General features: G+C 37.9%; 1 protein-coding gene across 1 annotated transcript in view; it reads right to left on the bottom strand.

Annotated features, from left to right (window-relative positions):
- Positions 1–560: 560 nt before the first annotated feature.
- MEIKIN (meiotic kinetochore factor) overlaps positions 561–13658 on the bottom strand; it is an 83268-nt gene continuing 70170 nt past the window's right edge. The window contains exon 10 of the mRNA XM_073221620.1: positions 561–795. Coding sequence (XP_073077721.1) covers positions 764–795 — 32 coding nt within the window. The 3' untranslated portion in view covers positions 561–763. The remainder of the gene's footprint in view (positions 796–13658) is intronic.

Below are 13658 nucleotides of genomic sequence, written 5' to 3'. Positions count from 1 at the left end.
AATTTTCTTTCTTACTGAAGGGGCTCTGAAATTTTTACTGTTGTTTACTTAGTAAACCATCAGAGTTAAAACCTCAGCAACAGTTACTCTGTACTATGTTCACTGACAATAGGATCAGGGCTTTTAGGAAGGGCATTGTCCTAGAGATGTTCCAATAACATTACCAGAAAAAAAAATTCCTACAGACGGTGTTAGCTAAAAAATATTGTTTGGGGATGAGGTAATATATTAAATACTTAGTGTATGATTGATTTACATATTAGACATTCCCTACTTCAGCAAACCTTGAGTATAGAGTTTCTTTCAGTCAGACCTGTAATTAGGTCTCTCACTCATGTGGTTTCAATTAAGTTCTGTTAAAAATAGCTCGTAATATAAGTATTTCCATTTTAAGTGCTTCAACAGCTTTACTACTTTTAATCCCAACAAAGGACAGTCTTTAGGAAAAAACAATCAAAGGAAATTATGTAGTACCCTGGTATTGACCCTATAAATAGCTGAAATCAACCAGTTATTATGCAGTCTTTTAATATAAGCTATTCTTATTTTATAACACAAATACATATATTTAAGAAGCAAACAGAAGAATGTTTCTTAATTAATTAAAAGTAAATTATACAAGAATCTCAGTGGAATTTCAACACCAGGATATATAACAAATAATTAGAGAATTATGTTTTCTTAATTTCAGACAGACATTCTGCTTTACGGACTTTGACTTCACATTCATGTCTTCAAAGTAGTGAAAATTCAGCTACAGCTGCTACATCCTGCCATTTGTTTTTATTATAATATCTGGAGAAAAAATATGACAATAGATTACTTCATATATATCACAGCAGGTGAGCAATAGTTACTAAACCAGCCCCTAAGGAGAGAACGCTTGATGTCCAGACCACTCTAGTTTCACCCCGTTGAGCCTTAGGAAACAAATTCAGAAGCCATCAACAACAACAAAAGGAATAGTTGGCTCACACTTTCCTGGACATGCTGAGGATACCTTCTGGAGACACAAAGAGATCTGCTCAGTAACATTCCAGTGGAAAGCCCGGCAATCACCAGGCCTCTAGCCCCAGCCTTGTACACTAGAGGAATTGATCCAGTTGTGTTTCTCATCCCTGTCCCCCTCAGCCACTATCCAGGAAGTAGCCCCTCACCCTTCCTTTCCATTTTCCTACCCACCCTTCCTTTGCATTCTCTTACTCTCTGTTGTAGCTCCCCAAACAGGATTCTGGGTTCTGGGGCCTTTCCTCCCACATCTTGTACTAGGAGATCCAGAGCAAAGCCAACTTTCATATTCCCATTGCCACTTTCAAAATATGATATTCCTCACATGCCGCACAACCCCCCACCACTGGCTAATCAGCCTATATCATGTTTCTCAAACTTTGTTGTACCTTTGCATTACCTAAGCTTTTAAATGTCCTAATATCCAGGCCATTTCCCATTCCAAATAGATCAGAATCTCTGGGCAAAGGACTCCTGCAAAGTCTGATATGCAGCCAAGTTTGAACACCAGAGACCTATATCTTTGCTATTCAAAGTGTGGTCCACGGAACAGTAACTTTATTACCTAGGAGATTATTGGAAATGTAGAATCTTAGATTCCATTCTAGACCTATTGAATCAAAATATCCATCTTAATAAGGTCCTCAGGCAATTCACAAATACCTTAAAGTTTGGGAAGCACTGGCTATTCTACCCTTTACTCCTTATCGTTATCTTTACTGACCTCAGATACCATCTACTCATTTATAGACTTTGGAAACTGGGTCACAGTCATCCTCTCCACACCAACTTTTGAGTAACTTCCTAAGTGGGTAAACAGCCAACCCAACTACTAGTCTTGCTCACCCCCTCCTCAGCCTTCATATATACATCCAGGGTCATGCCCTATATTTTCCCCTGACATCAACTGAAATGCATCATTTCTGAACCTTTCCAATACCAGAGACCTGGCGGTCATCCTCTAACTGCCCTTCTCTCTCTCACTATCCTGTACCACTACCTAATTAATCACTAAGCCCTGGCAGTTATACCAATAAATATTTTTAGTTTACACTGGTCCTCAAACTCCAGAATGCCTGAATCAGATCTTTGAACCAAGGACCTGGGAATCTGCATTACTTATAAATTCCCCAGGTAGTCTGAGCACCACACTTTGAGATACACAAGCTCAGATCCTTACTTTCTCAACTTTGTTCATCAAGACTTTTTCAAACCTCCCACATGATCTTTCTGTTTCCAGGCTCACTTCTTTTGAAGTCACTTCCACACTTCTAGCCACAAGGATCTGATTAAAAAACAGTCTGACCAGGATTAAACTCAAAAGTGAGTGTGACACAGGAGACTATCTATGATCTGTCTCCTGATTACTATCAAGACTCAGTTCTCAGAGAATCCAATCTCCCCTCCAGCTGAACATAACTACTTTCAGTTCTGTAACTACCTGAGGATGCTTTAAACACCTGCCTTTATGTTGGTGCCTCTACCTAGAAAGCCTATGCTTGGGTATCAGATCACCTCAGAGCATTTCCTGCCTTCTCTGTGTACTCCAGCAGGGTCCCACATATAGCTTTATGAAAGCACTTATGCCTCCACTGGATTTGTTTTACATACCTGACTTCCTCTATGAAGCTACAAACTCCATAAAGACAACTCTGTTTTTATCTCAGTATTTCTAAGAACTAACTGCATCTATCACACAATACCCAGAATCAATAAATATTTGCTGAGTGAATGACCCAATCAACTACAGAACTTTATCTTTTTATTCTGTAATAAGCTATATGACATCACATAGCTATATGACTCCAAGTCAACAGGCTTAAAAGGTCTCTGTAATGTCAAACTAGTTTGGTTCTTTTTCCCCAAGGACTGATTGGCATACTCCATCTCTGTATTTGTACTAGATCAATGTGTCTGTGTCAAAGACTACACACACTTAGCTGATAGATTCTTTACATCAGATGGCATAACCAAATTTATCATCAACTACTATAACCACACAATATATTTCAGGCTTTTTGCAATTTGATAAAACAAAAGAATACTTTCAAAGGGAAATGAGTAAGCTAGACTTGAGAATTAACCTACCCTATAGAAGCAAATAATAATTACTGCATAATGAGTGATTATTATATGGCAGACACTATCTCTAATCCTTGCAACAGCTCTTTGTGGCAAGAACTAATATTGTGCCAATTTTACGGATGGGAGGGTAAAATCCAGAGTACTTAAGGAATCAACTCATGTGACAGAGCTAGCACTTGAAGTTAGGGATGTCCAGCTCTTAACTGATTTCTACTACCATCCCTCAGATATTCAAGTTTTTCTCCCTCTCATTTGTCAAGTTTCAGTGTGATACTTCTACCTGCTATTATTATTTAAAAATTCAAATTTCTCACTGAAGATATATATGTATCCAGTTAAAGGCTGTTACTCTACTACTAGCTTGAGATACGAATTTAAAACATCATTTATCGTCTCTTCTGGAGATCAAAATAAAATAGAAATCTTAAAATCTTACTAACAGAAAGTTACAGGTTTTGTCTGGTTTTCCAAAAGGTATTAGCTTATAATTTTTCCCTGACATTTCAAAACAAAGTTAACCGCATGCCTCCTGGGTTCCTAGAGTGCTGTGTTCCACTTCTAGCTTATCACCTTAGAGGGAAGCCTGGGATCTATCTCCTCACTAGTCTGTAAGCCCTGGAGGGCTAAGGCTGTACTCATATCCCTAGTGAATATTGCTGTGCCTAATGTGCTTGTTGACCAAATTAAAGTACCACTATATCAAACACCCATTGTTGTAACTGTAAGAAATACAAAACAATAATTATCCAAGCCTCTTATTGGCAAAAAAAAAAAAAGTCTCAGTTTACATAGAATACAGAAGCCCAATGTGTAAAGCAAAGAGAAGCAAACTGTCCTGTCTGGATGAACTGGGAAACTCAGAGCCCTAACTACTCTACCCTCATCCCCTATATGATAGCTATCTATCATAGAAGGTCATTTTTGTTAATCTGTTAAATGAGCAAAATAAACTAGATCATTTTACGGTTCTCAAATTTTGGTAGTTATTGGAATCACTTTGCGAACTCATCAAACCTCAGATTCCTGTGCCCTATCTCTAGAGATTGTAATTTACCAGGTCTGCAATGATTCTGGTGCAGGTATCCAGACGATCATACACTGAGAAACGTTGGACCAGTTGTTTTCTAAAGCCTCTTCTATCTGGCTGTCACTATTCTCAAACCTCTACCTGCCCACACTATCTCCCTCCTCTATCACACCTCTTTTGGATGCCTCTAGATGTCCACTTTCACCAATTTTTTCTTTAATCAACATAGTATCAGTTATTAATGAACAAACAGCATACACAACAGGGGTCCTAGACCATCAAAAGTGAACTTCACCCTGTTGTCCTAATTAGATTACTGCCAAACTAGCTAAAACGTTAAATGCCAGGACTAAAAATAGGCTGTTGCATGTTTAAAATAACATGATCACTAGATAGCTTGGGGCTTTGCTATTTTTACTAAAGGAAAGAGACAAGGGGCCAAAGGTTGAAAGGGAATTACTTAATGGGGAGGCTGCTAAATGAGGTGAGAACCTAGAAAGAAGCCAGGAGGTGGCACAATTGGTCTGACGTGCATTGGGGGGGGTCTCTGAATTAAACTGAAAATTTTGGTTTGAACACTCAAAAGAACATCCCAGACACATCTTAGTTTAGATTTTTTACACACTTAAACCCAAAATTGTGGTATTACTTATGTCATAAACTAATATGACAGTCTAAAGAGATCAAATTAGAAGTTTCTCTATTTTTAACTGAACTATAGCATACACAGAGAAAAATACATATCTGGTACTCTACAGTGTGATGGGTTTTCACAAACTTAACACACCCATGTAACCATCATCCAAATAATGAAACAGAACATTATCAGACCTAGAAATACCTCTCATGACCCCTTCCCAGATGGAACAGATATCCATCCCCAACAAGGATGTCCACATGGTAATTTATATCATAATTTAGTTGTGCATAAATGTAAATAATACTAAATGTACTACATTGTGTCTGGCTCCTTATGTGAGATTCGTCAATATTGTTGCATGTAACTACACTGTGGATTCTTATTGCTATATAGCACTCCAATGAATTAATATGTCAATTTATCCATTCTACTGTTTATGGACATTTGGATTATTTCCAGTTTCTGTGGCTATTATCAATGGTGCTGCTATGAACATTCTAGTATATATCCTTTCATGAACATATGTACACATCATGGTTGGATATATTACTGGAAATGGATTTGGTGGGTCTCCAGGGTCCAGGGAAATAGAATTGCTGGGTCTCTTTCTACCTCTAGGGGTCCAGTGATATGAGAGAGGTAAAGATATCTTAAGGTAAAGCGTAAGTTGTTGCATTTGGTCACTCCTACAACCAAAAAAAGGCACAATGCTTAGTGGATCTTTCTAGATTTTTGGAGTCAACATATTCCTCATTTGAGTGTACTATTCTAGTGCATTTACAGAGTGACCTAAAAAGCTGATGGCTTTGAGAGGGTCTCAGAACAAGAGAACGCTCTGCAACAAGTCCAGGCTGCTGGCATGGTGCTCTCCTACTTGAACCATATGATTTAGCAGATCCAATAGTACTTGAAGTGGCAAATAGAAATGCTCTTTGCAGCCTGTAGGTAAACCATGGCACAGGTCCTTAGGATTTTGGAGCAAAACCCTGCCATCCTCTGTGGATAAATATTCTCTTTTTGAGAAACAGCTTTTGACCTGCTATTGGGCCTCAGTAGAGGCTGAGTACTTAACTATGGGCCACCAAGAGAGATGAGCTGCCCATCATGAATTGTGTGTGGTCTGATGCACCAAGCCATAATGTCGGCTGTGAAGAGCAGCACTCCATTATCAAATGAAATGGTATATACAAAACGGGGCTTGAGGAGGCCCTGAAGGTACAAGTAAGTTATATGAGGAAGTGGCCCAAATGCCCATGGCTCCCACCCCCACTACACTACCTCCTCTCTCCCAGCCTGCACTTATGTATCACAGGGAGTTCTCTCTCATCAGATGACTGAGGAAAAGAAAACTCAGGCTTGGTTTACAGATGGTCTGCATGATATGCAGGCACAGCATATCACACTTAAAGAGACAGCTGCAGCACCTACAGCTCCTCTCTGGAACATCCCTGAAGGAACTCATAGAGGGCAGAACTTCAAGGAGTGTACCTCATTGTTCACTTTGTTAGAAGGAGAAATGGCCAGATGTGGGATTATATTCTGATGCATGGACTATAGTTAACAGTTTGGCTAAATAGTCAGGGACTTGGAAGGGACATGCCTGGAAAACTGATGACCAAGAAATTTAGGGAAGAGGCACATGGATAGACCTCTCTGAATGGATGAATAAAAAAAAATGTGGAGATATTTGTGTACCATGTGAATGCTCACTAACAGGTGATCTCAACAGAGGAGGATTTTAATTATCAAGTGGGCAAGGTGTCCCGTTCTGTAGATGCCAGTTAGTCTCTTTCCTTAGCCACCTCTGTCATTGTCCAATAAGCTGAAGAACAAAGTAGACATGGTGGCAGTGTTGGAGGTTATGCATGCGCTCAGCAACATGAACTTCAATTCACCAAAGTCAACCTTGCTACAGCTACTGATGAATATTCAGTGGGTCAGTAGCAGAGGCCAACACCTAGTCCCCAATATGGCACCATTCTCTGGAGTCAGTCAGCTACCAGGTGACATGTTGGTTACACTGGACAACATCCATCATGAAAGGGGCAGCATTTTACTCTTACTGGAATAGACACATGCTCTGGATATGGATTTACCTACTCTGCATACCATACTTCTGCCAAAGTCACCATCTAAGAACTTACAGAATGCTTTATCTACATCTGGTATCCTACACAGCACTGCTTCTGATCAAGGAACTAAATTCACAGCAAAAGAAGTACTCACTGCTTGGAATTCACTGGTCTTACTATGTCCCCACCATTCTTAAGCAGCTGTCTCGATAGAATAGTGGAATGGTCTTTTGAAGAATCAGTTACAACAGTTAGGTGGTAATACCTTACAGGGCTGGGACAAAGTTCTCCAGAAGGTTGTATATGCCCTGAATTAGATTCCAATATATGGTACTGTTCCTCCAATAGCCAAGATTCACAGGTCCAGGAATCAAGACATGGAAATGGAAGTGAGACCACTCAATATTATCCATGGTGACCCATCAGCAAAATTTTTGTGTCCTGTTCCCATGAATCTACACTCTGCTGGCCTAGAGGTCTTAGTTCCAAAGGGAGGAATGAATCCACCAGAAGACAAAATAATGATGTTAAGACTGCTAGCTGGCCATCTTTGGCTCCTCATAACTCTGAGTCAAAAGTCAAAAAGGGGAATTACTGGGCTGTGATGATTGATCCTGACTACCAAGGGGAAGTAGGACTACTACTATACAGCGGAGGCAAGGAAGAGTATATGTGGAATACAGGAAATCCCTTAGGGCATCTCACATTGTATTACCATGCCCTGTGGTTAAAGTCAATAGAGAGCTACAAGAGGACTACAAATGGCCCAGACCCTTCAGAAATGAGTGTTTGTATTACCAGACCAGTTAAAGAACCACAACCACCTGAGATGCTTACTGAGGGCAAAGCAAAGGGAATATGGAATGAATAGTGGAAGAAGGTCATTATAAATACCAGTTATAACCACATGACTAGTTTAGCAAATATCTTAGCTTTCTTCCTTCACTTATTCCCATATCATCTAACATAAGATATATTATTAATAATTAACTTTATATCATAGTACTTGAGTTTCAGGATAGCAAGGGGAAGAGTAAACATCACCCAAGGACTTTGCATCCTCAAGAAGCAGTAGAGAAAGATGACAGAATAGGAGGTCACTATGATAACCTCCTCCTATGCACACACTGAGGAAGCAACTACATCTAATACAACTAACTATGAAAACAACTTGAAGACCAGCAAAACAGACATTTGATACCTGAAGAAAAAGAGCAGACCACATTGAGAAGGGTAAAGGGGCAGAGCTGCAACTGATTGAGATCTAAGCCCTTCCCCCAGCACAAGCCACAAATAGGAGGGACAGAGGAACAGAGCAGGGAGGAGATAAATGCCTGAAAACCTAGCACACTTGGCCTTGGGGATCTGCTCCAGAAAGACAAGTCCCCATAGCATTGGGTCTTGAAAATCACTGGGTTGGACACCAGGGAGAGTTGGAGGGCTGTGCGGGGCTAAGTCTTCACTTGTGGAGGATCTGTGTGCGCTGTTGATTGTTCTGAGGCCCAACACAGAAAAAGCAGTTTGAAAGGAGATTTACTAACTTTAGGAAGTGTGCTGGAGGGGTGGAGGATTGAGGGAGCTCTCCCTGGAGGAGAAAATGCTGGTGGATGCCACTTTTCCAGCCTTTCCTGCACCTAGATGGCCAGACACTTGTGGGAGCCAGTTCTGAAACTCTCTAACTATGCTTCTTGCCCTGCCCTGGCTGGCATTTCCCTGAACACTTGCCCCACCTAACACACCCAGTCCATAGTTAGTCACATTGGCCACTGCTGGCTGCCAAGTTGAGTACAGGCCATGCCCACATCTGAAAGCAATAGAGCAGCCCAGTCAGTCATTAAGGTGCACCAGTGTCACAAACAGAAGCAGAACAGTGGGGGTCAGCCATTGCTGGCAGCCAGGTTGGGTGTGAGCCCTGCCCATAGCCAGCCAAAGCAGTCATGGCTCAGCCACAGCAGGAGGGCATGAAGAGCCCATGTGAGGGATACCCCTGGAGCATCTGGCTCTTGTGAACAGGGAGTTTTGCACTTCTGGGCACCACAGACCTACTACATAAAGCCACTACTTTCAAGACCAGGATACACAGCTGATCTATCTAATAAATAAAAACAAATGCAGAGAACCAGACAAAATGAGCAGGCAAAGGAATATGTTTCAAACAAAAGAAACAAGACAAAACACCAGAAAAAGTGCTAATTGATACAGATATAAGCCATCTACCTGATAAAGAATTCAAAGTAATAGTCATGAACAAGTTTACTGAACTGGGGAAAAGAATAGATGTTCTCAGGACTTCAACAAAGCAATAGAAAACACAAAAAGAACCAGTCAGAACTGAAGCATACAATACCTGAAATGAAAAATGCAATAGAGGGAATTAATAGATTAGAGGATACATAAGAATGAATCAGCAAACTGGAAGACAGTAAAGAAAAACCAAGCTGAGGAACAGAAAGAAAAAGGAATTTCCAAAAATGAGAAGATGCTAAGAGAGCTCTGTGGCAACATCAAATGAAACAAGATTTGCATAATAGGGATTCCAGAAGGAGAATAGAGAGAGAAAGTAGTAGAAAGTCTATTTGAAGAAATAATAGCTGTAAACTTCCCCAGTCTGGGGAAAGAAACATACATCCAGGTCCTGGAAGCACAGAGATTCCCTAACAAAATGAACCCAAGGTACTCCACACCAAGACATATAGTAATTAAAATGACAAAGATTAAAAATAAAGAGAGAATCTTAAAAGTAATAAGAAAAAGGCACATAGTTACCTACAAAGAAACCTCAAAAGGCTACCAGCAGATTTTTCAGCAGAAGTTTTACATGCCAGAAGGGCAGAAGGGAACATCATGAAATATTCAAGGTACTGAAAGGGAAAAAATCAACAACTAAGAATACTCTATCCAGCAGGGTTATCATTCAGAATTGAAGGAAAGATTAAAAATGTTACAAAAATTCATCACCAATACTGGCTGTATAAGATATGTTAAATGGACTTCTTTAAACAGAAGTGTTTTCATATTAAATATTTTTCATCAGTGAAAACAAACCCACAGTAAAGGTAGTGGACCAATCACTTACAAAGCAAGTATGAAGTTTAAAAGACAAAAGTAGTAAAATCAATTATACACAAAAATTAGTTTAGGGATATACAAATAAAAATATGTAAATTAGGATAGCATATACATAAAGTGTGGAGGGGGAATAATAATAGTTTTAAAAATACTTTTAGAATGTGTTCAAAATTAAATTAACTATCAACATAATGTAAACTGTTTTATATATGTATATATATTATATAGGATGCTATACGTGAACCTTATTATAACCACAAACTAAAAGCCTACACTATATACATGAAATACAAAAAGAAAAGAATACAACCATAACACTAAAGAAAGTCATCAAATCAGAAGGGAAGAGAGCATGAGAGGAAGAAAAGAACAGGGAAAAACTACAAAAACAACCAGAAAACAATTAATAAATTGGCAATAATTATATACCTATCAATAATTACTTTAAATGGAAGTGGGCTAAATGCTCAAATCAAAGACATAAGGTGGCTCAATGGATAAAGAAACAAGACCCATCTTTATGCTGCCTATAAGAGACTCACTTCAAATCGAAAGACATATAGACTGAATGTGAAGGGATGGATAAAGGTATGCCATATAAATATAAGTGAGAAAAAATCAGGAATAGCAATACTTGAATAAGACAAAATTGACTTCAAAACAAAGAAAGTAAAAACAGATTAAAAAAGGGCATTCAATAATGATGAAAGGATCAGTCCAACAAGAGGATATAAAAATTGTAAGTATGTACCCAACATAGGAACACCTAAATATACAAAATAAATACTAGTAAAGGGAGAAATGGACAGTAACACAAAAATATTAGTAGACTTAACACCCCAGTTATATCAATAGATAGATCGTCCAGATAGAAAAACAGTAAGGTAACAGTGGCATTTAACAACACATTAGAACAGACGGACTTAACAGATATATAAAGAACATTCTACCCCAAATTAGCCCAATACACATTTTCTCAAGGGCACATGGAATGTTCTCCAGGATGAATCACATGTTAGGTCACAAACCAAGTTGTAATAAATATAAGAAAATTAAAATTGTATAAAGAATCTTTTCTGACCATAATGATATGAAACTAGTAATCAGTTACATGAAAAAAAAACTGGAGAAAACACAAACACATGGTGGCTAAACAACATGCTTATAGTCAATGGATCAATGAACAAATCAAAGAGGAAGTCAAACAACACATGGAAACAAGTGAAAACAGAAACACAATGGTTCACAACCTGTGAGATGCAGCAAAAGTGGTTGGCTTTGAGAGGGAAGTTCATAGCAATGCAGTCCTACCTCAAGAAACAAGAACAATCTCAAAACAAAACAATTTCCAAACAAGAGAACAAGACAAAACACAAGAAAAAAGTGCTAATTGATACAGATATAAGCCATCTACCTGATAAAGAATTCAAAGTAATAGTCATAAAGATGTTCACTGAACTGGGGAAAAGAATAGACAATCTCAGGGAGGACTTCAACAAAGCAACAGAAAATACAAAAAGAACCGGTTGTATCTAACCTTACAACTAAACATAGAAAAAGAGGAACAAAGACTGAAGCTAGTAGAAAGAGGGACATACCAGAGATCACAGCAGAAATAAATGAAATAGAGACTAAGAAAACAATAGGAACTATCAATGAAACTAAGAGCTGGTTCTTTGAAAAGATAAAGTCAACAAACTTTAAGCCAGACTTAGCAAGAAAAAAAAAGAGGTTACAACTAACACTACTGAAACTTAAAGCATTATAATAGAATTCTATGAAATATTATATGCCAATAAAAAGTCAGCCTACAAGAAATGCATAAATTTCTAGAAATACAATCTTCCAAGACTGACCCAGGAAGAAAAAGAAATCTGAACAGATTGATTACTAACAAAATTGAATCAGTAATCAAAAAGCTCCCAACAAACAACAGTCAAGGACCAAATCCTTCACAGGTGAATTCTACCAAACATTTAAAGAAGAACTAATACTTTCCTTCTTAAAGTATTCCAAAAAATAGAAGAGGAGGGAATACTTTCAAACTCATTCTACATGACCAGCATTACTCTAATATGAAAATCAGACAAAGATGTTACAATAAAAGGAAATTACAGACCAATATCCCTGAAGAACATAAATGCAAAAATCCTCAACAAAATGCTAGCAAACAAGATTAAAAAATTACATCAAAAGATCATTTATCAGGACCAAGTGGAATTTATTCTGGGAATGCAAGGATGGTACAATATCCACAAATAAATCAACATTAACCAAACAAAGGATAAAAACTATATGTTCCTCTAAATAGATGCAGAAAAAGCACCTGACAAAGCTCAACATTCATTCATGCTGAATACTCTCAACAAAGTGGGCATAAAGAGAACATACTTCAGCATAATAAAGGCTATATATGACAGACCTACAGTTAAGGTCATACTCAATGGTGAAAATCTAAAAGCTTTTCCTTTAAGATCAGGAAAAGGACAAAGATATCCACTCTCACCACTTTTATTCAAATAGTACTAGAAGTTTAGCCACAACAATCAGATAAGAAGAGAAACAAAGGGCATCCAAATTGGTAAGAGAGGTAAAACTGTCACTATTTGCAGATGACACAATACTATACATAGAAAACCCTAAAGATTCCAACAAAAACTATTAGAACTAATAACTGGATTCAGCAAAGTTGCAGCATACAAAATTAATACACAGAAATATGTTGCATTCCTATGTACTAAAAATGAACTAGCAGAAATAGAAATCAGGAAAACAATTCCATTTTCAGTAGCATCAAAAAGATAAAATACCTAGGAATAAACCTAATGAAGAAGGTGAAAGACCTGCATTCTTAAGACATTCATAACAGAAATTAGGAAGATACAAATAAATGGAAATGTATCCCATGCTTGAGGACAGGAAGAATTAAAATTGTCAAAATGGCCATCCTGTCCAAAGCAATTTACAGATTCAGTGCAATCCCTATCAAAACACTGTTGGCAAATTGCAATGAACTATAGCGAATAATCCTAAAATTCATATGAAACCACAAAAGACTCCAAGTAGCCAAAACAATCCTGATAAAGAAGAACAAAGCTGGGGGCATTATGCTCCCTGACTTCAAGCTATACTACAAAACCACAGTAATCAAAACAGTATGGTACTGGCACAAGAACAGACCCATAGATCAATGGAACAGAACAGAGAGCCCAGATATAAACCCACACGTATATGGTCAATTTATATGATATGATAAAGGAGCCATTAATATAAAAATGGGTAAAAGAGAGTCTCTTCAATAACTGGTGTTTGGAAAACTGAACAGCTACATGTAAGAGAATGAAACTGGGTTACTATCTAACTCCATACACTAAAGTAAATTGAAAATAGATCAAAGACCTAAATTAAATGTAAGACATAAAACCTTAAAACTCTTAAAAGAAAACATAGGCAAAAATCTCTTGAACATAAGTATGAACACATCTCCTTGGGCAAGGGAAACAAAATAAAAAATGAACAAATGGGACTACATCAAATTAAAAAGCTTCTGTACAGCAAAGGATACCATCAATACAACAGAAAACAACCTATAATATGGGAAAATATATTTCTAAACAATTTTTCTGATAAGTGGCTAATATCCAAAATACATGAAGAACTCATATGCCTCAACACCAAAAAAACCCCAAGTAACCTGATTAAAAAATGGACAGAAGACCCAAACAGACATTTTCCCAAAGAAGGAATACAGATGGCC

The sequence above is a fragment of the Manis javanica genome, chromosome 14, assembly GCF_040802235.1.
Source record: "Manis javanica isolate MJ-LG chromosome 14, MJ_LKY, whole genome shotgun sequence".
Taxonomy (NCBI): domain Eukaryota; kingdom Metazoa; phylum Chordata; class Mammalia; order Pholidota; family Manidae; genus Manis; species Manis javanica.
Note: the sequence above shows the minus strand (reverse complement) of the source record. Positions and strands in the feature narration are given on the sequence as shown.